Below are 27,992 nucleotides of genomic sequence, written 5' to 3'. Positions count from 1 at the left end.
ACTTTGTAGAAAATGTCAACGCTACCCAGTAACCCTGTAAGGAGCGAACAGGGTAATGTGTTTAATTAAAACCTTGGTACAATAACTTAGAGTATCTTAACTTCATTCAAATGCCAAACTTAGCTAACATTCTGTTATTTGCGTGAAATTTAGAATGACATTCATTGAGCAGAACTGACCAGACAGATGACTTAGAATCTTCACATCAGCCCTCCTATCCCTTTCCATAGAGATCCCAATTAATATGCATTTGTTGTATGCAAACGCTCAATACACACTAACAAACTATAGGAACAAATGTTACATTTCCATTGAAAAACATATATATTTATAAATATATTGATTTAGTCCGAACCTACTCTCAGCTCTTTAAAAATAATCATTCTTTGGGTTGAACGTAACCAACCTTACCAAGACATCTGCATAGGTTTGCTCTGGTGCTCTGGAAATGACTTCCCATGCCCAGAAGTCAAAAGACTGCAATGGTCTCATTCTCAACACACACCATGAAGGTTCGTAAAGATGCATCTCATAAATCTACACACACTCTTCAAATACGGACTCACAGATATGTCTGGCCTAATGGAAGCCCAAAATCTAGGGAAGGAATGGTCCACTATCATAAGCTTTGAAGCGATGGGAATGGCAGCAGACCTTCTATATTACTTCTATGTTACTAATGCACTCTGTAGTCCCTGTCAAAATGTTTTTACCTTGAAACTGGTACCTGACAGAGTAGGATACTAAATCAATATCATACTGCATTTGTCTTCCAGTAAATTTACTGCAACACAATATGGATGCCTTTGACTTGCCAAAATTAGGCACTGCAGAAGTATTTAAGGACTGTTCACGTCTCCTTTATTAAGCTAATGTAAACAATTCAGAGGATTTGGTCAGCTAGGAGGAAGATAAATGAGGAAAATAACATATTCTTATCCCTTTTTTGTACGTCAAACATATGCTAAATGTGACATTGTAACTATAGAAAAAGTCGACATTGACAGAGGCTGTAACTGACACCAGCTGCTCAGAGGTTTATTCATATGTCAGAGACTAAGGAGAGGCCTATGAAGAGATGTCTAGGGACCTGAGATGGAGCCATAACCACTTTAGATAACGTTAGGCTGGTTGTCATACATTCAGTGGGTAGTAAATGTAACTGTTCCTTATGGCCCCTGCCGTGCTCTGGCCGGGTACTCAGTGATGATAATGGCCTGAGGTAAATTTAGGCTTGATTTTCATAGAGTGCTATGTTAATGTATAGAAATACTTGGCATGAGCTGGACATTTCCATGTCTGTGAATTACGTGAATGCAACAAATCCTGTGATATTGAAGAATTAAATCTTGGTGTGTGGTGTCAAAGTTATCTTTGACTTATAGCTAATGCTATGTCATGACCATAATGCCATAATGCTATGTCATTCCCTTTAATTGGTGCAAACCAATTACAGGGAATGCATCCACTGGACTGTAGCGACTGGAAGGCCTCTTTGTTAATCCCTGAATATATGAATAAACCTGAGAACTTGTCTGAGATATCTCCCCCCAGAAGCTGGTCCATGTACTCATATGGAAGTTCCCATACCCAGATCCCTGTCCCACTGTCCCGATCCCTCCACCCCAGGCCTTGGTGTGTACCGTACCGAACACCTTTTCCCCACACTCCCTGGCCTGCGACAGAACCCAGGAGTCAGTCCTACTGTATGCACACACTTCCAGTCCAGAGTTCTGACAGTGGGCTAGAGATGCTGGGAGGCACTACTAGGGAACTGTCCTCTTTGGAGGTAATGTACAGTATGTAACCACGTTCTTGTAAGCCCAATGGGTGTTTATGGGATGGTAGCCAAGGCCTCTGGGGGTCTTACAGTGCTGCTATCGAAGTGACTTTGACTCGATCTTTCAACATCTGTAAGGACTGACGTGATGGGACAGATAAAGTGCAAAATGAACCCTGAACCTCTTTAGCCCCCCCCCGTCTGATAGTGCATCACTGCCCTCAGGATTTGGCTCCACCAGTCTTTCCTCTCCCTCCCTCTGCACTGTTTTCCTCTTTCTTTTTCTCAGGTTCACATTGGCCAGTCCATAGGCGCTCAGTTCTTTTTGAAGAAGGAAAAGAGCCTCTTGTCCCCATCAGAGAGGCGATGGGCTCGCCTGGAGGACTGGCCGGAAGGGCCCCCACGACCCCCAGAGGGCCCAGCGAGGGAGTAGGGGGTCGCCCTCCACTCCTCCTGGTGCTTTTCCATGAGCTGCTGATCAATCATACTGTGCATATCATCCTAAGAGAAGGAAAGACAGAATGATTGAATGAGTGACTAAGAGAGAGTGAACACAATATAGTGACAGAGAGATACAAACAGAGAGTGGAGTGTAAAAGTGGTCTCAGAGAGGATTCTTGAAAAAGATACAGGAAATGCGAGAGAGGGTGTTAAGGACAGAGTTTTAGAGAAGGGATTCAGGAAATGTGATAGTGTTAAAAAGGACAGGGTTTTAGAGAAGAGATACAAGAAATGTGACAGGGTGTTAAAAAGGACAGGGTTTTAGAGAAGAGATACAGGAAATGTGACAGGGTGTTAAAAAGGACAGGGTTTTAGAGAAGAGATACAGGAAATGTGACAAGGTGTTATAAAGGACAGAGTTTTAGAGAAGGGATTCAGGAAATGTGATAGTGTTAAAAAGGACAGGGTTTTAGAGAAGAGATACAAGAAATGTGACAGGGTGTTAAAAAGGACAGGGTTTTAGAGAAGAGATACAGGAAATGTGACAGGGTGTTAAAAAGGACAGGGTTTTAGAGAAGAGATACAGGAAATGTGACAAGGTGTTATAAAGGACAGAGTTTTAGAGAAGGGATTCAGGAAATGTGACAGGGTGTTAAAAAGGACAGGGTTTTAGAGAAGAGATACAGGAAATGTGACAGGGTGTTATAAAGGACAGAGTTTTAGAGAAGGGATTCAGGAAATGTGACAGGGTGTTAAAAAGGACAGGGTTTTAGAGAAGAGATACAGGAAATGTGATAGTTTTAAAAAGGACAGGATTTTAGAGAAGAGATACAGGAAATGTGACAGGGTGTTAAAAAGGACAGGATTTTAGAAAAGAGATACAGGAAATATGACAGGGTGTTATAAAGGACAGGGTTTTAGAGAAGAGATACAGGAAATGTGACAGGGTGTCATAAAGGACAGGGTTTTAGAGAAGAGATACAGGAAATGTGACAGGGTGTTATAAAGGACAGGGTTTTAGAGAAGAGATACAGGAAATGTGAGGGCGAGGCGACAGACTGACTTGGAAGTGGGTGGTTTTCAGGTGATCAAATGGCTTAGAACAGGTGTGCACATTTTTGTTGAGCCAGCAGGCCATGACATGGAATGGCTCAGTGTGGCATGGAACAGTGGCACCGGACAGGACCAGGGTAAGATGGCACACCTAGGCTCACCTCTAAGGCAGTAGGGGGGTACCACAGGGGAGGGAAAGTGGTACGGAAGCTGAGAAAGGCCACTAGATCAGAAACCACAAGAGCCACACAGTAAAGAGCCCTGAGGAGGCAAACTGCAGCCAGGGAAAGAAAGAGGAAAGAGCTGCTAGTTACAGGCCAGGGGAGGGGAAAGACACACACTGAGTCCTCAATTTATGTTCGCTAGCTGCTTGTCCTACAGTACGTGTTTAACTGTTTGCAGTATGGTTAAATACAAAAACTCAAGGTTTCATTAAATAGTTGTTGTTCAGACACTCATGTAAATTGGCGACTCAGAGTACGTATGATACATGTTAACACAGACACACCAGACAGTTGTAAGTTAGATGACAGGACAGGATGCGGAGTGGGAAGGAACAGCTGGATCTACAGGTACACTTTCCAGTCTGCCGGTTTACTGTCATTGATTGAATAAAGCCCAGCATACGTAAATAACGACGACCGATTGCTGTGTGAATGTGATCATTCATACGTTGTGCCGTTCGTATGCCTAAGGGCATTCAGGCATACAATCGTCTGCTTTTACACTGTAACCCTTGGTTTGACAGACCATTCAGTGACCCCTAGAGGACAACCCTGGAAATAAGTCAGCGGACCACAATGGAAATAAGTTGTTCAACTTTATTGTGATTGCCTCCATTCCTTTAAATACAGTGTATCCAAGTGTGGCTGAGCTGTGTTTCTACATAGTAAAAAAAACACACTCAACAATCAAATAGCTCATACTATGAGTGGTCTAGAGTGCCCCCTCATGAACAGTGACCTCTGACCCACCTGCCAGGCCTCCAGCTGCTGTGATAGGTTTAGCTTCTGCTGGATGGCGTCCAGGAGCTGGCTATTCAGAGACATTATATCTATCTTACATTTAGCCAGCTCCATCTCCACTGCTTTCTTCCTGTAAGGGAGACAGACATAACATCCGGCTAGTCTTGTCTTGTTGCGCTGAAGAACAGTTTAATCATGACTCATTTGGTAGATTAATATAAAACAGACCTTATGGTTATATGTCAGTCTGTTACATAGGGAATTATTTTACGTACTCATTTGGGTGAAGAGCTATGTGGCATGGTCTTACTTAGAAATGGCGTCATCTCGGTCTCGTATAGCACTTTGGAGCTGTTCACTGGGGTCTCTGGCTTCAGACATGGCCCTAATCCGCTCATTCTCCTCCCGTACGGAGCACACCTCCACGGAAAGCATTGCTATCTGCAGGACATAGAGTAGAACCTCAGACACATGGTCAGCCCACTGAAGTGATCTGCAGGACAGAGAGTAGAACCTCAGACACATGGTCAACCAATTAACTGATCTGATCTGCAGGACATAGAGTAGAACCTCAGGCACATGGTCAGCCCAATGAAGTGATCTGATCTGCAGGACACAGAGTAGAACCTCAGACACATGGTCAACCAATGAACTGATCTGATCTGCAGGACACAGAATAGAACCTCAGACACATGGTCAGCCCAATTAACTGATCTGATCTGCAGGACACAGAGTAGAACCTCAGGCACATGGTCAGCCCAATTAACTGATCTGATCTGCAGGACACAGAGTAGAACCTCAGGCACATGGTCAGCCCAATTAACTGATCTGATCTGCAGGACACAGAGTAGAACCTCAGGCACATGGTCAGCCCAATGAACAGATCTGATCTGCAGGTCTGAACTGACCAATGATGAACCTCTGTGTTCAGTGTTACCTTGTTATGGAGTTCCAGAACCTCCTCTTGGCTGGTCCGTGTTCTGTCCTGTTCAGCGTCATATAGTTCTCTCACTCCTCTCAGCTCTTCCCCAAGCTTTCGAACCTGGTCTTCCAGTGCCTCTTCGTCACTACGTCGAGAACCCTGCTCACACACAAAAACCCACAACAATGTAGATTCACTTTATTGTACTGTAATATTATACATTATAACCCTGCATTACACACAAGCACCAAAACACAAAAATGTTTCAACATTTTGCTATGATATAGACTTATATATATAACATATAATTGATCACATCTTTTTCCCTTAAATCAACAAAAAACTGAAATAGCTCATGTTCAGAATTATTCAGAGCCTTTATTTATTACTTTGTAGAAGCACCTTAGACAGCGATCACAGTTCAAGTCCTGGGTCTGACTACCAGGTTTACACATCTGGATGTAGATCCTCTCAAACTCTGTCAGACTGAATGGGGAGCGTCTGTGAACTGCAATCTGCATGTATATCCACAGATGTTTAATCAGATGCAAGTCTGGAATTTGGCTGGACCACCACTCAAAGACATTCTCAGACTTGTCCTGAAGCCACTCCAGCATTGTCTTGGCTGTGTGCTTTGGGTTGTTTTAATCCTTTGTCCCTGTCTGAAGTCCTGTGTGCTTTGGATCGGGTTTTCTTCAAGGACCTTTCTGTATTTTGCTCCTAGTCTTTAGTAAGAGTCTTTGTCGTTCCAAACATATTTCATAATGATGAAGCTTTCGGGATCTGTCACATAGCCTATTGTTTTGCTACAGTGCAAGGGAAACCTTTTCGGCACTTGACTTGTGCTGGAGATGTCTACAATGCTTCACATGAACCTTTTTCAATATAAAAATGGAGAGTAGTCTATGCATTCATGTCGTGAATTGTGTTTACTCGCCTCTTGTCTGTGAAAATTGCCTAACATAGTAGTAACATAGTAGTTACATAGTAGTAATGTTATAGTAACATAGTAGTAACACATATGTTAGAACACTGTCTGCGCTGTTCTTAGTTGTCAGAAATTGGAATATCTATTAGAATACCAGTGGTGCCTCCCTAGTGACCCTTTTCTCAGACTAGTCCCAAGACGCTGTACGTTTGCAAACCCACCTTTTAACCTTGATTGGCGCAAAGTAAGTTATGCTTATTTAATGTATTAGCATGCTTAAGATAAGCATTAATGTCGCCAGCCACATTTCCACAAAAACATTATAATAGCAGAATTAACCGCATCCACTCTGTACATAAATAAATTACAGATCTCTCCTGATTAATGTCTGTAAATAAACAAGTCTAGCCCCTTTGCCTATTCAAGTTCCCTACCTTATGCATTTGGCTGAAATTGAGAATGATTTAATAAAGGCATGCATATTTAGTTTTAGCCATAAGAAAAGCTACTTGAAAAGCCACACCTGAACCAATTCTAACCCCATTTTAGCCTAAACGTCAAAGGGAAATACCAGGAAAAGTAGAGGTATGATTCACTGCTGATGAAATGGCTGCTATGTGTTTTACAGAGTAGGCTAACATAGCAGTTATTGTAATTGTATTGTTGTGGTGATTTGAGGGGAGACATTAACTGAACATCTCCTCAAACTTTAAAGTGTCTCCTTTCAAATGAGATCTAGCAAAAGAGTATATATAATTCAGAGTTGGTCTGTAATTTTAGCTGGAAATCGAGATTTAGGGCCTGATCCACTGCTTTGTAAACAGAAAACTGCTTATTAAGGAAATAAGCAAATTGGAACCCATTTTAAAATTGTGATTAATCGCAATTAACTACAGACGTTTATGTGATTAATCGCAATTCATTATTTTAATTGTTTGACAGCACTTATATATATATATATGTATAAAAAGCGCATAGGTTATCTGTGTTTGACAGTCAGCAAGTACCGTGGACTCGTTGCCGTCTAGCAGGTTCTGGGTAAGTCTGCGTAGTTCCAGCAGACTGGCGTGTAAGCTCCCGGTGGGGACGTCCTTGGCGGACGAAGTCTCTGAGGACTCGTCCATTGAGGAATCTGTTGACAGGGCTGAGTCTGTGATGTCGTTGCCTCGCAGGTGGGAGACAAGTGATCGCACCTGGCAGTAGGCCTCCCACAGGTGGAGACGCAGCTGGAGACACAGAGAAAACTGGGGCTAAGCATCACTGATACAGTGAACCACTGAAAATAACCACAGAGACACTGATTCACATATAATCCCTGATACACTAAGAATCACTGATACAGTGAACCACTGAAAATAACCACAGATACACTGATTCACGTATAATCCCTGATACACTAAGAATCACTGATACAGTGAACCACTGAAAATAACCACAGATACACTGATTCACATATAATCCCTGATACAGAATCACTGACATGAAACCTAGGACTCTGTGTGCCTCTCTCTTTCCAAGCAGGGTGTGTGTACGTTCAGGGGTGTACCTGCTCCCTCTCCTGTTCCTGCTCTTCTTGCTCCATGCTCTGCTCTATCTCACAGAGGAGGCTGGCAGGGTGTGGGCCGAGGCCCTGTACACTCCTCTCCTCTGTGAGCTCCTCAAAGCGGGCACTCAGCTGTCTGTGAGACACCCTGGCCTCCTGTAGCTCCAGCTGGCTCTGCCGTAACTGGACACACACAGCAACATAGTGGTCAACACAGAGAAGTGATTACGTACATAATGTGTTACTCACTCAGAGACACAAACACACCCTACACAGAACACTTAAACCGACTGAACACATCTGTAAAGTATCCTTACGTTTATTAGTTTGGAACCAAATAAAGGTGGCATAAGTAACAGTTTTACTGTACTACTAGCATAAATGAACAGAAGACATCTTCAATGAAGACATCAGTTTTTTTAAGTTAGTGTTTCAGAAATGTGTATACTGAGGTCTGTTAAATCAGACCCACTTATTTCATACTTAGTATACTTAAAATACATGATTAGAAATAGCATTTTAGTACACTTATTTAGCACACCTAATTTATGTCATATGTTAATTGATAAGTGTGTTATTCATTTAGATGAATATATTTTATATTATAATTTCCTAAAATAAATTAGAATCACATATTATAATTAATATGTATAATATATTAATATGTTGTCGTTTCATCTCCTCCATGAACTGCCACCTTAACGTGGTGGAGGGGTTTGAGTACCCGAGTGACCCTAGGAGCTATGTTGTCTGGGGCTATATGCCCCTGGTAGGGTCTCCCAAGGCAAACAGGTCCTAGGCGACGGGTCAGACTAAGAGCGGTTCAAAACACCCCTTAATGATGAATAATTATTTGAGTTCCGTGACGTCGCCCGGTATGGCGCAGCCGGGGCCCCACCCTGGAGCCAGGCCCGGGGTTGGGGCTCGCACGCGAGCGCCTGGTGGCCGGGCCTTTCCCCATGGGGCCCGGCCGGGCATAGCCCGAAGGAGCGACGTGGGGCCGCCTTCCCGTGGGCTCACCACCCACAGGAGGGACCATAAGGGGTCGGTGCGTAGAGGATCGGGCGGCAGTCGAAGGCAGGGGCCTAGGCAACCCGATCCCTGGACACGGAAACTAGCTCTAGGGACGTGGAACGTCACCTCGCTGGCGGGGAAGGAGCCTGAGATAGTGCGTGAGGTTGAGAGGTTCCGACTGGAGGTAGTCGGAATCACCTCTACGCACGGCTTGGGCTCTGGAACCACACTCCTTGAGAGAGGATGGACTCTTCACCACTCTGGAGTTGCCCATGGTGAGAGGCGGCGGGCTGGTGTGGGTTTGCTTATAGCTCCCCAGCTCTGCCGCCATGTGTTGGAGTTTACCCCGGTGAACGAGAGGGTCATTTCCCTGCGCCTTCGGGTCGGGGATAGGTCTCTCACTGTTGTTTGTGCCTATGGGCCGAACGGCAGTGCAGAGTACCCGACCTTCTTGGAGTCTCTGGGAGGGGTGCTGGAAAGTGCTCCAACTGGGGACTCTATCGTTCTACTGGGGGACTTCAACGCCCACGTGGGCAACGACAGTGACACCTGGAGGGGTGTGATTGGGAGGAACGGCCCCCCTGATCTGAACCCGAGTGGTGTTCAGTTATTGGACTTCTGTGCTAGTCACAGTTTGTCCATAACGAACACCATGTTCAAGCATAAGGGTGTCCATCAGTGCACATGGCACCAGGACACCCTAGGCCGCAGGTCGATGATCGACTTTGTTGTCGTTTCATCTGACCTGCGGCCGTATGTCTTGGACACTCGGGTGAAGAGAGGGGCGGAGCTGTCAACTGATCACCACCTGGTGGTGAGCTGGATCCGATGGCGGGGGAGGAAGCTGGACAGACTCGGCAGGCCCAAGCGGACTGTAAGGGTCTGCTGGGAACGTCTGGCCGAGTCTCCTGTCAGAGAGATCTTTAACTCCCACCTCCGACAGAGCTTCGACTGGATCCCGAGGGAGGCTGGAGATATTGAGTCCGAGTGGACCATGTTCACCACCGCCATTGTCGAAGCGGCCGTTCGGAGCTGTGGACGTAAGGTCTCCGGTGCCTGTCGAGGCGGCAATCCCCGAACCCGGTGGTGGACACCGGAAGTAAGGGATGCCGTCAAGCTGAAGAAGGAGTCCTATCAGGCCTGGTTGGCTTGTGGGACTCCTGAGGCAGCTGACGGGTACCGACAGGCCAAGCGGACTGCAGCCCGGGTGGTTGTGGAGGCAAAAACTCGGGCCTGGGAGGAGTTCGGTGAGGCCATGGAGAAGGACTATCGGCTGGCCTCGAAGAGATTCTGGCAAACCGTCCGGCGCCTCAGGAGAGGGAAACAGTGCCCTACCAACGCTGTTTACAGTAGAGGTGGCCAGCTGTTGACCTCAACTGGGGATGTCGTCGGGCGGTGGAAGGAGTACTTCGAGGATCTCCTCAATCCTGCCGTCACATCTTCCATTGAGCAAGCAGAGGATGAGGGCTCAGAGGTGGACTCGTCCATCACCCGGGCTGAAGTCACCGAGGTGGTCAAGAAACTCCTCGGTGGCAAGGCACCGGGGGTGGATGAGATCCGCCCTGAGTACCTCAAGTCTCTGGATGTTGTGGGGCTGTCTTGGTTGACACGCCTGTGCAACATCGCGTGGCGGTCGGGGACAGTGCCTTTGGGATGGCAGACCGGGGTGGTGGTCCCTCTTTTTAAGAAGGGGGACCGGAGGGTGTGTTCCAACTATAGGGGGATCACACTTCTCAGCCTCCCCGGGAAAGTCTATGCCAGGGTTCTGGAGAGGAGAATACGGCCGATAGTAGAACCTCGGATTCAGGAGGAACAGTGTGGTTTTCGTCCGGGCCGTGGAACACTGGACCAGCTCTATACCCTCTACGGGGTGTTGGAGGGTTCATGGGAGTTTGCCCAACCAATCCACATGTGTTTTGTGGATTTGGAGAAGGCATTCGACTGTGTCCCTCGCGGCATCCTGTGGAGAGTGCTTCGGGAATATGGGGTCCTGGGTCCTTTGCTAAGGGCTGTCAGGTCCCTGTACGACCGAAGCAGGAGCTTGGTCCGCATTGCCGGCAGTAAGTCAGACTTGTTCCCAGTGCATGTTGGACTCCGGCAGGGCTGCCCTTTGTCACCGGTTCTGTTCATAATTTTTATGGACAGAATTTCTAGGCGCAGCCAGGGGCCGGAGGGTGTCAGGTTTGGGGACCACACGATTTCGTCTCTGCTCTTTGCGGATGATGTTGTCGTGTTGGCCTCTTCAAACCAGGACCTTCAGCATGCGCTGGGACGGTTTGCAGCCGAGTGTGAAGCGGTGGGGATGAGAATCAGTACCTCCAAATCTGAGGCCATGGTCCTCAGTCGGAAAAGGGTGGCTTGCTCACTTCAGGTTGGTGGAGAGTGCCTGCCTCAAGTGGAGGAGTTTAAGTATCTAGGGGTCTTGTTCACGAGTGAGGGAAGGATGGAACGGGAGATTGACAGACGGATCGGTGCAGCTTCTGCAGTAATGCGGTCGATGTATCGGTCTGTCGTGGTGAAGAAAGAGCTGAGCCGCAAGGCGAAGCTCTCGATTTACCGGTCAATCTACGTTCCTACTCTCACCTATGGTCATGAGCTTTGGGTCATGACCGAAAGGACAAGATCCCGGATACAGGCGGCCGAAATGAGCTTTCTCCGCAGGGTGGCTGGGCGTTCCCTTAGAGATAGGGTGAGAAGCTCGGTCACCCGGGAGGAGCTCGGAGTAGAGCCGCTGCTCCTCCACATCGAGAGGGGTCAGCTGAGGTGGCTTGGGCATCTGTTTCGGATGCCTCCGGAACGCCTTCCAGGGAAGGTGTTCCGGTCCCGTCCCACCGGGAGGAGACCCCGGGGAAGACCTAGGACACGCTGGAGGGACTATGTCTCCCGGCTGGCCTGGGAACGCCTCGGTGTCCCCCCGGAAGAGCTGGAGGAAGTGTCTGGGGAGAGGGAAGTCTGGGCATCCCTGCTTAGACTGCTGCCCCCGCGACCCGGCCCCGGATGAAGCGGAAGAAGATGATGATGATGATGATATTATAATTAACATAAACTTAAAACGTTAACTGCAGATGTCTTCTGGTCATACTGCTTGTATTTGCACAGTAAAAATCTTTAAGTATACTATACTATGATTTAAATAGTACTTAAATGCTATTTTAATGCTATTTAGTTCACTGAAGTAAAATACAATTAAGTATAGTGTTTTTGTCTTGGAATTCTACACATTCATACCTAACACAGGGATGTAACGACACTGTGGATCCATTCAATTATAACATTAGAGTGCTAGTGCTGGTACCTGCATGTCCTTCTCCTGGTACTGTTTCTCAAGCACTAACGTCCTTTCCCTCAGGTGGTCAACGGTGTTCTGAAGGAGCTCATTTTCCTCTAGTACAGCGTTAACTCGACGCTCCAGCTCCCTCTTACGTTCTGACAGCATTTTAATCTAACAAAACACACAACCCCAACATACATTGCTCTTTGAGAACAGGCAAGGACAGGGAAACTGTTTTTCTGGCTACCTGCAGTGTACTCAGTGTTAGTTTGCAGTATTAAAGGTACAGTTCATTCAATTAAAAGATTATATCGGTTTTCTATGCTGTAAGCAGTATAGAATGTAAGCAGCAATCCATTCAGTGTGACGCTCAAGAAAGTAACATCAATATTTGTCCATGCAAAATACTAATACGGATTCCCCATGTGCCACAAAGTCCTGGTATCAATTGTATAACGTTTTGCACATAAGTTCAAATAATTTAAAAGGTACTTTGTTGAGCTTAACATTGAATTTCAGATACTTTCGGAGGATACCAGCGATTTGACTGGATTTGTGCCACAAAGGTTAAAACATTGGCATTTCAAAACAGTTCTGGGGAAATAAAAATAAAGCATGGCTTGTTTTAATACCTTGTCCACAGACTGCTTACTGCAGCGTTTCCCAAACTAGGGGCTGAGTCCTTAGCATGGGGTCACTTAATTTAAAATGGGTTCAAATGAGAAACTGGAAAATCTTCACTGTCGCCATGTAGTACAGGGTTTATGGTGGAAGCCACAAAATATCATGACCCTATTGCAAATAGAGAAGACTCTCATCTTTTGACACACTTAGCTACAATTAAGAAAGTAAACACTGGTCATTGATTAATCAGAATTTTTAAAAAATAAGGACACCCAATGTGTACCTTTGCAGTTCGGTTAAACTGTCCCTTTAAACGGTATCTCCGGACCTGAGTTCACATTTTGAGGAGTGTAAATTACTGCCCCCGCACCAAAGAATGTTTGTTGCCTAACACAGGCGCAGGCAGTTTCTGCCATCATCATATCAAGGAATGTCTCTGTGGTAACTTTAATCCAAACAGACCCGATAACAGTATTTTTTATTCAATCTATGCAGTGACCTTGGACTGAAGGCTAAAATGTAATCAACACTGCAAATTTGCAACAAGGAGGGTTGTTTCTCTTTGATATATTCAGTAGCTGCCTGAGTAGCTTACTCTCTTTATCTCAGATCCATGGCTTGACCTACATCTGGTGATCTACTTCACATCGCAGGAAGACAACTCTGTTCACAGCTCTGACTTTCCCGTCATGTGGACATCTTTGTAGCATTATATTCACGTGTCCATCAGATATTTTGGTTGACACTGCTGTGATTTCTTTCTTCCTCGTAGGACTGTAACATATCCACCGTTGTCACATAAAGAAAACCAGTTTCAATCCTGGAACACCCAGACATTGCAGTATATCTGAGCTAAATATAGAGCGGTAGCTTTTTCACCCAATTACAGAGCGGCCTCTGTGGTGACGAGAGACACTTTTAAAGAAGGGGCTGAGAGGTGCCACATATTCTCTGACCCTGAGTTTGAGGGCTGACATTACCTATTGGTGGTATGACTGTATTCTCCTGAGTCCTGATACATGATTCACAGACAGAAACATACAAGATGCGCCACATCATTAGAGTGGGACAAGTACAGTACACACATGCGACATGCAGCATGCAGACAAACCAGTGTAGCCACTCACTTCTACACCTTGCTGCTCCAATCAAGAGGAAGGATTCAATCATGGTTTTAGAGAAGGAGAACAGGCACAAAGTTAATTATTGATAGGAAAGGGGGACCAATTCATTTTTTCAACTGCTGATTAAACTGGTCAAATATCCAACACAACTCAGAACAACTTGAGGTGTGCATAATCTAATATCTGTGAATGTCACTTTTTCAACACAAAACAGCAACAACAAAAAAACATTTATAAATGACTCCAATGACTGAATATATATTTCATATGTAACGTCTGATGAATTTAAATCAATAAAAAAAAAAGGTACTTCTTTTTGAGAAAGTTTTACAAATGCTTAGTTCGATGCCTCACCTCAGCATGTAGGTTCTCTAGTCGTGTCATGTGCTGATTGGTGGATTCGCTCTTCTCTCTGAAGTCATCTCGTAATGAGTGCACCTGAGAAGACAGCTGTCTCTCCACCTCTGCAGCCTGGAAACACCACCCAATACAAAAACCTTAAGGAATAATGTAGCATGTTGTTATTGCAATAATAAAGAACTGATCTTTATACTGTAATGCAAGACTGCAGAGCGAAGTTTGTTGTTCAGTGTTGAGCAGCTCCTATTGTTAAGCTGTGAGTGCATCTCACAGCCAGGAATCAAGTGTTTACAAAAGATACAGGAATATGATTCATCCTTTCAGAGTTTTATTCAATGAAGCATGACACTGATGCACCGAATAACGTCTCCTTATTCAAAATAATACTGATGCACACATAGGGGGGATCTTTAAGATCCCCCCTAAAGTGTTTAATCATATCTTTTGCCCACTATAAGCCAACCATTTTGGCTTATAGTAGGGCAAAGGAAATGATGAAATACTTTTATATTTCACTATCCTTTAAAATCATTTACTAATCAAATAACTTTTTACTGACATTTGTCATTCCTGGGATTCCATAGATTCCCGCAAGATCCTTCATCGGTGCTTACTGACTGCCATTGATTCAAACCATGGGGTTCCCAAGGGCTTTCGAAAGAAACTTACTGACTGCCTTTGATTCAAACCATGGGGTTCCCAAGGGCTTTCGAAAGAAACTTACTGACTGCCTTTGATTCAAACCATGGGGTTCCCAAGGGCTTTCAAGAGAAATGTAACAAAATGCTGGTTTCATTGCTAAATAATAGGTATGAGGTAATTTTCATTATATTTTACTGATGGAATATGGTTATTTTCATCACATTTTACAGGTGTTAATGTTAAATTCAATCTATTTTAGAATATATATTAGTAGGTAAGAGGTATCATTAATTCTAGTAGGTATGAGGTCATCTTCTGCTCATCCGGTCGCATTTTAAACCCAACCCCACCACTGGTGTGCGTGGCCAAAGAGCTTGATTTTCACGTCATCTGACCAAAGCACTGGTTCTGATCAGAGTACCAATGCTTTTTAACAAACTCCCAGGCGTCTGTATTTGCTGGATGACCTGAAAATAAAGCTCTTTGTAGCACACTGTCCACCCGCACACACTCACCAATATGATGTGTTGACTTCCCCACCAATCACATATTTCCCATTGTGCCATGGTTCTAAATACCCTCCATTGCGGCTGTTTATGCAGGCAGACAATTTCTGTTCCACACATTTGTCCTTTGACCAATTACATCAAATAGAAATCTGAATTCAGCTGCCTATGTAAATTCATCCCGTCTCTACCCAAAAAACGCTTTGAGGGGTATTTGATATGACACAATGTTACCTCTGAGTCACCAGTGTTCCTGCAACTGGTTTATTCAGCTGCAGACCAGAACTGTTCCTGTGAAAACACGGGTTTGAGTAACGCTTAACCTTCTGAGTCCACAATGCTCCATTTGGAGGGTGGACCCGGGGTAAAACGGAGCACAAGGGAAGGCTCTTCACTGGCTAAGCTCATTGGACTGTTCTGTTCTCTGTTCTGCCCACCGGCCGTTCACACCACAAAGTCAGACCAAAAGAATAGCATTAGCATTAAATAAATACAATCACGAACCCGAGACTCTGATTGCCATCATCACTACCATGGCAACAGGCAGAGGACTCCTTGATACCCCACTCTTCTTCATCCTCTAGTGATGGATAAATATAAATGCCACAATTACTGATTTCGTTTACTGGAGACAAATTCAACTTATCAAGCTGAGGTCAAGATAGATAAAGCCCTGGCTCGCTGAGGATAGAGATATGATTTGGTGTCTGTAGGACACATCTCACTCCAGTATGATACACCTAACAGATACATTCGTCAATAGAGATTTCACAGAACAACAGGTTGATTCCTGGAAACAGTCAAAGGGCAGGTGAATTGCAGCTCTGACAAATTCAGTAGTGGGTGAAAACATACAGTGCCCTCCAGAAGTCTAGGCAAAAGGGAGCAACAAAGGCTCTCATTAAAATGGCATTGTTGCTTATCAGCTTGATCTTTCAATAACAAAAACAGAAACTTTAATTGAGCAGAAAAAAGTTGCTTCCCATTGATTTTTTTTCTGCACAGTGAGGAGGATGGTTGTGAAAAAAGGTCTTAATGAATCAGAGCTGTAGTATTGTAGTAGTAGGTTATACCTTTTGGTTACTAAGTCTCCAAAACTGCAGTTAGATGCCGGCTCCACGTCAACAAGCTATTTGAACATGTTTCTACTCTCTGAAATCTCTAAACAGCATTGGAAGTTTTATTGAAACCATGGTCTTTGGTCAGGTGAGACAAAAAAGACCAAACACCAGAGGAGGGTTAGGGGTTAAAAAGACCAAACACCAGAGGTGGGTTAGTGTTAAAAAGACCAAACACCAGAGGTGGGTTAGGGTTAAAAAGACCAAACACCCAAGGTGGGTTAGGGTTAAAAAGACCAAACACCAGAGGTGGGTTAGGGTTAAAAAGACCCAACACCAGAGGTGGGTTAGGGTTCAAATGAGCAAGCACCCAAGGTGGGTTAGGGTTAAAAAGACCAAACACCAGAGGTGGGTTAGTTTTAAAAAGACCAAACACCAGAGGTGGGTTAGGGTTAAAAAGACCAAACACCAGAGGTGGGTTAGGGTTAAAAAGACCAAACACCAGAGGTGGGTTAGTGTTAAAAAGACCAAACACCAGAGGTGGGTTAGGGTTAAAAAGACCAAACACCAGAGGTGGGTTAGGGTTAAAATGACCAAACACCAGAGGTGGGTTAGTGTTAAAAAGACCAAACACCAGAGGTGGGTTAGTGTTAAAAAGACCAAACCCTGGAGGAGGGTTAAGGTTAAAAATACCATGTGGAATATAAACAAATCCCCAGTGTGAAGAATCAGGAAAGATGTTATGTTCGGCTGTTTTGTTTCCAAACACCCTGGTAACCCTGTAAGTATACATGGCACCATAGACTGTCAGGTACCAGGAGATTTCAGCGCAAAATCCCTCCAACTAAGCAAGGGGGGTAAAACTGGGGCATAGTTGGATCTTCCAGCAGGACAACAATCAAAAGCAGTGATATCCAATCCTTCAGATCCTGACTAAACCTCAGAGAAGACTCAGTGCTGATATCTTAAGAAGGAGAGGGTTCATATTGTACTAGGGGGGCAGTTGTGACAAATGTTTTTGGTAAAAATAAACATTTGTTGATTAAGAATCTGATTTTCTTAAGTTTATTTTTCTCATATTTTGAGTGTAAGATCAGGTGGATTAACAGCAATTTCCACGGCCAGTCTACTGTAAGTGAGTTTGAAATGTAGGTGAGAGCAAGGTGTAGTGTGTAAAAATACAGGCCTTACACTGGTAACCCTACACTATAGCAGGCTTTTTTGGAAAGCTTTCAGAGGTAAGTTGAGATTTGCAGCTAAAACAATGTGTGATGCAATATTGATGCTGTCTGTCTGGAAGACCAAGGGAAGAACCAGCTGTAAACTAGAACCTTTCAGTTGTATGTGCTGGGTTCCATCAGTCTCTGTGCCACTTTTTTCAAACAGGATGTTGTTCTAACCATTGATGGATGAGACAAATTATTTAGCCTATACCAAATGCATAATGACATTTTGTTTTACATTTTATTTGGTTAACACAACAGCTTTGCTATTAAGAATTGTTCTCATTCTCCTAACCAGGCCAAGATGATGCATATAGCTCTCCCTCATTAAAATCATGGATGTATCAGTCTACTCAATGGAGGTCTATGCCCAGTCACAATGGGAATGAAACATTTGACCTTGTGTTACATTGCGCCTGACAGTTTGAGTCCAGCCACAAAGGACAGGTACACTTCTGCCAAACCATCCTCTTTCAAAGGAAGGAATCACAACATTCTCACAAACCTTAACTTCACAGTGGAGATTTAAAGGGGCCATATGCAAGATTTTTTAAATGCCAGGTTCTTGTGATGTAAAAGAACGAGACAAAGATAAATCATGTCAGACTTTTTTCCACTTTTAATGTGACCTATAATGTGAACAATTCAATTGAAAAACAAACTGAAAATCTTTGAGGAAAAAAATAAAAAAACTCACAATAACCTGATTGCATAAGTGTGCACTCGCTGGAGGGACTATGTCTCCCGGCTGGCCTGGGAACGCCTCGGTGTCCCCCCGGAAGAGCTAGAGGAAGTGTCTGGGGAGAGGGAAGTCTGGGCATCCCTGCTTAGACTGCTGCCCCCGCGACCCGGCCCCGGATAAGCGGAAGAAGATGACATGACATGACATGATGACATGATGACATGATGATGATGATGATGACATGACATAAGTGTGCACACCCTTAAACTAATACTTTGTTGAAGCACCTTTTGATTTTATTACAGCACTCTTTTTTGGTAGGAGTCTATTAGCAATATTACGTGGCAATATTTGCCCACTCTTCTTTGCAAAAGCGCTCCAAATCTGTCAGATTGCGAGGACATCTCATGTGCACAGCCCTCTTCAGATCACCCCACAGATGTTTAATTGGATTCAGATCTGGGCTCTGGCTGGGCCATTCCAAAATGTTAATCTTCTTCTTGTGCAGCCATGCTTTTTGGATTTGGATGTGTGCTATGGGTCGTTGTCGTGCTGAAAGGTGAACTTCCTCTTCATCTTCAGCTTTTAACGGACACCTGAAGGTTTTGTGCCCAAATTGCCTGGTATTTGGAACTGTTCGTAATTCCCTCCACCCTGACTATGGCCCCAGTTCCTGCTGAAGAAAAACAGCCCCAAAGCATGATGCTGCCACCACCATGCTTCACTGTGGGTATGGTGTTCTTTGGGTGATGTGCATTGTTGTTTTTGCGCCAAACATACCTTTTGGAATTATGGCCAAAAAGTTCAGCCTTGGTTTCATCAGACCATAACACATTTTCCAACGTGCTTTTGGGGGACTTGATGTTTGTTTTTGCAAACTTCAGCCGGGCTTGGATGTTTTTCTTTGTAAGAAAAGGCTTCCGTCTTGCCACCCTACCCCATAGCCCATTCATATGAAGAATACAGGAGCTTTTTGTCACATGTAGCACACAGCCAGTGCTTGCCAGAAATTCCTGCAGTTCCTTTAATGTTGCTGTAGGCCTCTTGGAAGCCTCCCTGACCAGTTTTTTTCTTGTCTTTTCATCAATTTTGGAGGGATGTCCAGCTCTTGGTAATGTCTCTGTTGTGCCATATTTTCTTCACTTAATGATGACTGTCTTTACTGTGTTCCATGGTATATCTAATGCTTTGGAAATTCTTTTGTACCCTTCTCCTGACTGACATCTTTCAACAATAGTTCCTCTGATGCTTTGGAAGCTCTCTGCAGACCATGGCTTTTTCTCTGAGAACTATGAAAATGTCAGGAAAATCCTACTAGAACAGCTGAACGTTATTTGTGATTAATCAGAGTCACTTTAAATGATGGCAGGTGTGTAATGACTTCTATTTAATGAGTTTGAATGTGATTGGTTAATTCTGAACACAGCCACATCCCCAGTTATAAGAGGGTGTGCACACTTATGCAACTTGGTTATTGTACAATTTTAATTTCTAATTTCTAACTTCGAATATTTCAATTGAATTGTTAGTTGTTAGGTCACATTAAAAGTGGAAAAAGTTTTGACATGATTTGTCATTGTCTCATTCTTTTACATCACAAAAACATGGCATTTTCACAGGGAGTGTAGACTTTTTATATCCACTGTACATAAATGACCAGAAAACATGTTTTTCAGGGAATGTTTTAAGTTCATGTTTGAAATATTTATTTCTAAAAGATTGTTTGAAGTGCCTCAGATACACCTTATTGATACCTCCTGTCAAGTCAGTTTGAATTGTCTTGTTGTCTCCCCATACTTACTTCAGACAATCACAGTACTATGCCCAACCCTAAACCACCCTGGACTAGCTAATAATATTGTTTAAAATTTTGTAAACATTAAAGGCAGAATTCTATACAGAGACCCTTCCACAAACATGCAGGCTTTATCCAGACCTGCAAAGTTTTTGTTAAAAATGATGTTTTATCTATTCAGCAACTTTAAATCTCCCAGGATAATCGACAGCATGTCTGGGTCAAATAGTGTGAGTTAAGAAGTTTTTGGACTGAGAGCCATCATTCCTACTCCAACATCTCTCCGTTACCACTCAGGGCGTGCTCTGCATATTTAGTTTCTTCTCCACACTTTTTTAGATTTGCTAAGTGCCATAATGTGCTCACATACTCCGTGATCCAAGAGGATCCCAAAGGTTCCCAACCTGTTACTGTACAGGTTTAAACATGGGGCTAATCAGTGGTGTGTTCTGCCATCAGCAGTTTTACATTTTGTCAAATAAGGAAGAGGTATCACAGAAGGTCCTATTTAGTTTAGTATTCGAATAGTGTATTCTGTGTAAGATCTTGTATTGTATTAAACAATGGCTGGAGTTGATTGAACAGGTACGGGTGTATTGGAAGCTGTCCTTCTAATCTGTAATAAAAATGTCAGTGACCTGGTATCTGAGGATGTTAATTCAGCAAATAAAAGTAAGTACAAGGTATAGCGTAAGTATAACCAGAGTTACTCTGGTTTTGGTCTCGTGTTCTTGCTTACAACAATGGTCGTGAAACTGTCAGGGGTAAAGAGTGATATTTTAGGCATATACCACTAGTTATAAAGTTGGTGACATTCAATGGCTTCTCTGATGCCTCTGTCTTAGCCTTCTCCTCAGGAGGAATATGCTGTAGAACAGAAGCTATAACCTAACATCCAAAGAACATCAGGAGGTTATCATGGTCCTGTTGATAAGGAAGTTCCTTGTTTGCAGAGTATGTGCGTATGGTTGAAGTCAAGTCCATATGTGTACATGTCTGGTTGATATTGTGACCTGACATCGTGTTGGCTATACAGCACATAATGCCGCAGAGAACACATTCCCATGGTAACACATGAAATCTCACATGTGACACTTGGGTTGTCATAACAACCAGAGAAAGAGAGAGAGAGAGAGAGAGAGAGAGAGAGAGAGAGAGGATTGGTGGAGCAGGTGGCCATATTTCTGGAATTTTCCTTAGTCATAGTACACAGTGTATACAAGGATATGGACCTGTAAGCTGCAAGTCATTCTGTAGATGCAGTAAAGAGGTCAATGGCCGCTGTCATTGGCAGAGTCTAAAAATGTGATCTGGTGGAAATCTATCAAAATGTATGTATTTGTTATTACAGGCTTTATTTTTCTGTTTCTTACAACATGTAGAACTTGTCTTTTTCTGGTTTAGAAGTGGAAACTGGAAGAATAGTTAACAGTAAAATACAGAAATCAGTAGTTGAATTAAAGGCAGTTTCTAGCCGTAATCTAGTGGACTGGTGATGCCTGTATGATTGTATATTGGGGTTGACAATTATACAAGTATCATTATCAAATTCTACTCGAACATTGTGTGAAAAGCATGGAGTTCCATTAACCTCATGTATGTACTAAAACATTCCACACAAGTCTTTCAGTCTGACATTATGAAGGATCACTGTCTGTGAAAATGTACAGTCAGCACCACTGATCACTACAGACAGGAGGAGCCAAAGACTGGGAGGAGCAGAGGACAGAGGGGCATCAGAAGACAGAGGAGTAGCAGAAAACAGAGGAACAGCAGAAGACATTGGAGGAGCGGTTGACAGGGAGGAGTTGCAGACCGGGACGAGCAGACAGGGAGGAACAGACAGGGAGGAGCAGCAGATGTCCTCTGAAGTCCAACATTTGAGGTTTTTGTTCCTCATCACAACAGGCTGGAGAGAAGTCCAGTGTCTGTGGGGAACGCTGGGTGTATGTAACTAGGTGTTATATCCAGTGATGACATGTCAGTGAACAGGGTAATCAGCTCATTAGACAGATGAGGACTATGATCAGAGTGTTGTGCAGAGCTTCAGTGTGTACACACTTGTAGAAAGACCTAACACACAAACCACAGCACACTATTACCCCCCCCCCCCCATCTACACAATGGCCCGTCCAACAGGTTGGAGGTGCTATGGCAGTCTGATCGGCTTGGTGTAGCCAGAGACTTTGGTTTTGGGTTTGAGCATGTGTTGTAATGTAATTAGAGAAATGTTCCATCCCCAGTGGTTGACTCTGATCAGATTAGGCCTCAGGGGATTGGCCAAGCTTTGAACCCAGCCCAACCCCGACTAGGAGAGCAGGAGACGCCTCTTGGATAGGGTGGGTTTTAATGACTAGCTAGTTTGTTGCTATGTCTTGCGGATTACTTCCTTGTTCTAATGTGTTTGCGCCAGATGTGTCCTTGATGGCAATGACTCACTGACGGGCTCTGATGCAACAGTTCTATTCTCTCCTCCACTAAGACAGCACAGTTGGGTGACAGTTTTCAATTAGCAGCGAGTGCCGTACTGAGCAGTGTTGTTCTTCTGGCTGCTGATTGAATGCATACGGAAAGGCTATTAAACAGGATTATGACCTAATCCCTTCAGTGCTGCGTCTTACACACGGAGGTTTGCATCACTTCCTGTGGCCAGTCCTACCAGACCAAGGTCATCCCGGCTGGATTCAGAGGCTTGCTTCCGGGAGACTACAGGTTCCCCCCTGAAATCTGTTATCATGAAAGTGCTTTGTGTACAGTGTGTGATCATTAAAGCTTTGAGAATAGCCCTTAGAAGAGCTGTCCCCCACGCACTCTATGCATTCCGCCTGCAAGAGATTAACCAGTATCTCTAAAACAGAATACAGTCCAGAATACAGCTAAATCGTATAGATCTTGAACAGTAGGTAAATGGATACGTTGTTTGTTTTGACGTGTCACCGGACTAGCCTCATGGTCTGGGCGTCGATGGAACCATTGGTGTCCTTGTTCCTCCCTGCTAAGACTACAACTCATTACAAAGCCATAAACTCCTGCTAAATCCATGTCATTTGGATAAGGCAACGCACACTCAAAAAGGTATACAAACACAGACCTATTTTAATCCTTATGAGACTGTTGCTGTGAAAGGGGAAGTAAGAGGAAACACAGACAGAGAGAACAGCAAGAGAGCAGATGTAAACAGTGTCTACAACTGGAGATGTTCCTCAGTGCCTGGGTTGTGTGGTTTCACCAAGAGGATGTGTAGTCAGAAGCGTGGCGTAAGCAGGCTATTGCTCAGTAACAGAAACGCTACTACGGCTGTCCTTATTCATTTTATTGCACAGGATGTCTGTCTGGCAAAATATACTTCTAAATGGCACTTGTGAATACAATTTACTCATAAAGGTCCAGAGACTGGCTCCTCCAATCCCTACACAGCCCTACACAGTGTTAGAAATCGGCGCCAATGAAACGTACATATTGTAATTGTTAATGCTCGGATTCCACAACAGGTCTCAGATATCTACACCAGGTTCCTATTAAAGGCAGGGCTTTCATATTAAATCAGTCATTCAAATTTATTGTGGAGACTGTTTAGAACATATTTTGGGGCACATTTACATTTGAATCACTTAGCTGACACCCTTATCCAGATTGATTCTGTCCTGGTCCCCTATGGGAATCAAACCCACAGCCACTGGAATTGCAAGCACCATGCTCCACTAACTGAGCTACACAGGACTCAGTCAACTACAACTTAATTATGTTAAGTACCCAGCAGAATCCATAGCAACAGAGCAGTTCAGAGACTATTCCTTCATCAGAGACAGATTAAGGATGACAGGTAATTCACTTGAATTTGATCGGAAATGAACACCAGAGGTACATGAGATCCGTATGACCCAGCGGTGCTGCTTCTGTCTCCGCATGAGTATCACATCAATCAATCAAATGGATTTTAGAAAGCCTTTTTTTGTGTCAGCAGTAGCAACACAGCCCCAGTGGCAAGGGCTAGAAACAGCCACTGACAGCCATCTAGATCTTTCCCTGCTGGGCTGGTGAGGAAAGCAGCCTGACTGCAGCTCACTTCTACTCTCAGGACCGACAGCTAGGCACCACAGGGCTTCTCAACCAGACCCAGAATACCGGTACTGGTGTCAGCAGAGCACCTCAGCAGGGCAGATCAAATCACATTCCGTTTGGGGTAATAAAATAACACAGAGATCATACAAAGTGGGGGTTTCCATCCTGAATGAAATGTTCATTAGGAAAAAGAGAATGTTTCCATTTGCTTCCCATTGAGATTTAGGCCTATAAGAACTTGACCACTCTGTCGAACTGTCAGGGCATTGCCTCCCAATTGAGTTAGTATTGAATCCACTGAGGGGGGGCAGTCAATCCAACCGCTAGGCGAGTCTCATCAACAGTATTACCTTCAGCAAGCAGCTCCATCAATCCAGCATCAACATGGAGCGGGATCAATGAAGGCTTGACACACGTTCATCATTCTTCATAAAGTGGACGTGCCCTGATCTAATGCTGACCTCCTCCATTCTGCATGAACTGTGGAAAAAACACTACATTTCTAGCCACCCTATGGGGCGAAAATTTATTAGGCTTCTTTTTATGTGTGGGATCACTACTCAGGCACAGTTTCTGCTCTAGGCCAGACTGGCCAATGGCGCTCATTTAATAAAAGTAAATATCTGGTTGAGGAAGCTCACCAATTAATTGCTGCATGTTGTATTACAATTATAGGTTTATTTAATCTGATAATAAAAAAAAAAAATCTGTCACTCAGTTTTCAACCCATTAGTCGCCGCGTATGTTAGCAAAACAAATGTGACATGCAATGTGTTTATTGATCAATATGGATCGCAGGTTGGCAAGAATCGTATGTGGCCCCAGTCCAGTCATTCAAAATGATTCAGCATTCAAGAGCTGAATGTTCCATGTGGATTTCCATGACTTAGCATATATTGATGTGGGCCAGAGACCAGAGGGAGACATGGAAACAGGCTGAAGCGCAGTGTGTATGTGATGTATCCATGCTACACTGGACTGGACTGCTTGTCTATGTGTATGTTTGATACATTTTGAAATGCAAAAGACACCATGTACGTCAACTTAGTAACATTGCACCAAATAACATTCTGTTATGTGTAAATGTACATAGCAATTAAAGGTGACTCTGATCCAGATTCTCATCCAGACAAAGACATTTAGTGTTGAGTGCCAGTGGCCCGCAGTAAGAGATGTCCAGAGACAGAGATGTCCAGAGACAGAGAGGTCCAGAGACAGAGAGGTCCAGAGACAGAGATGTCCAGAGACAGAGAGCTCCAGAGACAGAGAGGTCCAGAGACAGAGAGGTCTATAGGCAGACAGGGTCAACAGACCAACAGTTATCTCCACTCACCCGGTTGAGTTGTTCCAGCAGGCGGGTGTTCTGTTCCGACAGCTCCCTAATGGCTGTGGACTTGTCGCGGTCAGCCTCTCTCAGCTGCACCTGATGACGCTCCAGCTCCCCCTGCAGATGCTGGACGTCTGTCTCCAGCTCCGCAACACGGTCCCCCCACTCCCCCTCACGGTTCTCCAGCCGGCGCCGCAGCTCGTGCTTCTCCTGTTCCAGGCTCTGTTTGGGGAGAGAAAAGAGACAGGTTACAGATAAAAGTCCCTAGACAGTAGTATTAGTAAAATTCCTTACAGTGGACAAACCTGAGTAGTACTAGTAGTAGTAATTATCCTTAGACAAGAAAGACCTGACACTAATAGTAGTAACAGTCTTTAGACTGGATAGATCTGAGACTACAAGTAGTATTGGTAATGGTTCTTAGACTGAACAGACCTGAGACTAATAGTAGTAATAGTCCTTAGATTGGACAGACCTGAAACAAATAGTAGTGGTAATAGTCCTTAGACTGGACAGACCTGAGACTAATAGCAGTAATAGTCTTTAGACTGGACAGACCTGAGACTACTAGTAGTTTTGGTAATAGTCCTTAGACTGGACAGGCCCAAGACTAATAATATTAGTAATTGTCCTTTGACTGGACAGACCCGAGATTAATAGTAGTATTAGTAATAGTCCTTAGACTGTACAGACCTGAGACTACTAGTAGGATTAGTAATAGTCCTTAGATCTTGAAAGGAAAGAAACTTAAGCACAAAGCTACTGCTCATTTCTATTTCTAGCTTTCTAGGTCTGGGACCAAGGTTGGAGATAGAAGGGCTGATAATATGAGAGCACCAGATTCCAGGGGGTTTGGGACTGGTGGCATGGTTGGTTACACACATGATGTAGCCCAGGGCATTTTGAGTAAAGCCTGGTCAGTAGTGAAACATGGGTCGGTAAAACAAGGCTGGTTTACAAACAAGGGTAACCAGCCCCAGCTTTGAAAATGCTCGATGCATACGGTTCACTGGGTCATAGCCTAATGCTGTGTGTTGTTAGAGATCAATGCCCTGAGCAGATGTAGCCTACAGCAGGGACAGTAAGGCAGGCCATCCCCACTGGACATTAAAAGGGGATTAGTCTTTGTTCCACTCCAGGCCATGTGCTGAGTGGAGTACAGGGTTTCAGATGTGATGAACAAAAGCTCCGCTGTCTGTGTGAACAAATGGAGCAGAAACCTTTAGGATTTGAGGGCTTCAGTGACACCACAAGATGTTGAACAGCCCTCTACACCTGTGCCAATGCTGTCTGTCAATAGCTGGGAAGGATAGTTAATAATATAAATAAAAAGGTCTTAACTGAGTGACCACAATCTGCTTTTTGAACCCAGTTTTGGGCCTATAATATGATTTTAATGCTGATCATGATGTTTAGACGGTTGACTCTGGATATCAGATACGTTATATAGTCTGAAAACATCCAAAGTTCCAAGATAATTGTTTACAGTGTGCTGACTGCTCAACAGTATTACAATAATGGACGGCAGACCCAGTCTGTTTGATGTGTTTACATACAGTGCTTAGCTCCACATGAAAAAATAATGAAGCCCAGAAAACTGAAGTGAAACTGATTGGCCTCAATCGTGATCATACATTATTTTGGCAGTGTTTGTAGTGTATAGATTCTTACCTCTAGTTTATCGTTAAGATCTTTATTCATTTTCTCATATTGCTTAGTCAGGTCTTGGTTTCGCTCTAGCAATGCCTTGCCTAGTTTAGCAGCTAAAACCAAGTCCTTTTCTTTTTGACGGAAGAGCGACAACAAGTCTGTATTCTGTTCAATTACAGGCGTCTCGACATTGGGCAACTCGTCCTCCACTTCCTCGTCCTGCTCCCCAGTAAGCATGGCTAATTCCTCTTCCAACGCCATCCCGAGGCCACCAGAGCCGGTGTGTAGCAGTGAGTGGCTCTGAAATCCTCCCGTTTCTTGTGGGGTTTTATTGCCCTGATCCAGCGGGTGCTCCATACAGTCGCTGTCCAGCTCCAGGGGTGCTGAAATCGCGGCCGTTGATGTATGCAGGTCGAGGCAGAAAGCTGACATCGCAGCCCGATGGACAAAAAGCCAAGAGATTAGCCTACCCAACTGATTTATTACGGCTGAACCCGCTCTATCACTGGATCGGCCTGACCAGATCCTCTCTGTGTCGACAATATCTCCATAGATAGGGTTCCGTGGTAGGCATATATGTTAAACGTATTTAAAATCACGTCAGTAGCTAACCTGTCTCACTCAAATTTCCCTCACACTCCGAAGACCACCTCCCCTGAACCGTACACACCAAGCTCTCCCTTTAATCCTGCAAACAGTGCCGCCTCCTCTGCAGCTGAGCTGACGACGAGCCTCTTGATGCCTGCTGCTAGCTATCTTTGATGGCAAGGTTGTCGTTCTACAGCGCGCTTTGTCCCCACGTTAACCGCCCTGACGAACTCTCAGTAGCGGTCGGTCTGTCCACCCCGTAGCGGCGGGGTCCCAGTTCCCCATAATGGTAGGCCCCTTTACACCGGAGGCATTATGCAGAACCTCAGGCCTGTACCAGATATCCAAAAATACCAACTCGAGCAGAGCGCGAGCCCGATGGCACCACCTCCTTTCCTTACTGGAATGCGCGCCACGCGTTTCTGACGTCAACA

At 44.4% G+C, this 27,992-nt stretch overlaps 1 protein-coding gene across 7 annotated transcripts; it reads right to left on the bottom strand.

Annotated features, from left to right (window-relative positions):
* Positions 1–2: 2 nt before the first annotated feature.
* Positions 3–27,970, bottom strand: bicdl1 (BICD family like cargo adaptor 1). 7 transcript variants are annotated; one of them, XM_020052741.2, is made up of 12 exons: positions 26,992–27,970; positions 25,327–25,542; positions 14,020–14,136; positions 13,669–13,680; positions 11,942–12,088; positions 7,636–7,815; positions 7,097–7,315; positions 5,177–5,320; positions 4,550–4,680; positions 4,249–4,369; positions 3,436–3,497; positions 2,202–2,281 (listed from the first exon to the last, which is right to left on the bottom strand). In XM_020052741.2, the coding sequence occupies exons 1-11, from the start codon at positions 27,400–27,402 to the stop codon at positions 3,438–3,440; spliced, it is 1,758 nt and encodes a 585-aa protein (XP_019908300.2). In that variant the 5' UTR covers positions 27,403–27,970; the 3' UTR covers positions 2,202–2,281; positions 3,436–3,437. The 7 variants fall into 7 exon arrangements, 5 of the variants coding, with proteins under 5 accessions (XP_010874607.3, XP_010874606.2, XP_019908300.2 ...); XR_002197677.2 differs by having other exon boundaries at positions 2,216–2,281; positions 3,285–3,497; XR_004576681.1 differs by having other exon boundaries at positions 2,266–2,281; positions 3,436–3,548.
* Between the last annotated feature and the right edge of the window lie 22 nt (positions 27,971–27,992).

This window comes from Esox lucius, chromosome 13 (genome assembly GCF_011004845.1).
Source record: "Esox lucius isolate fEsoLuc1 chromosome 13, fEsoLuc1.pri, whole genome shotgun sequence".
Classification (NCBI taxonomy): Eukaryota; Metazoa; Chordata; class Actinopteri; order Esociformes; family Esocidae; genus Esox; species Esox lucius.
Note: the sequence above shows the minus strand (reverse complement) of the source record. Positions and strands in the feature narration are given on the sequence as shown.

Bases quoted from the DNA above. Each gene is read 5' to 3' on its own strand.
- bicdl1 (XM_010876305.4), bottom strand. From the start codon at position 27,402: ATGTCAGCTTTCTGCCTCGACCTGCATACATCAACGGCCGCGATTTCA. The intron at 25,543-26,991 runs GTAAGAATCTAT...CTCCCCAAACAG, and splicing joins ATCTTAACGATAAACTAGAG to AGCCTGGAACAGGAGAAGCA. The intron at 5,321-7,096 runs GTACTTGCTGAC...GTGTGTGAGCAG, and splicing joins TAGACGGCAACGAGTCCACG to GGTTCTCGACGTAGTGACGA.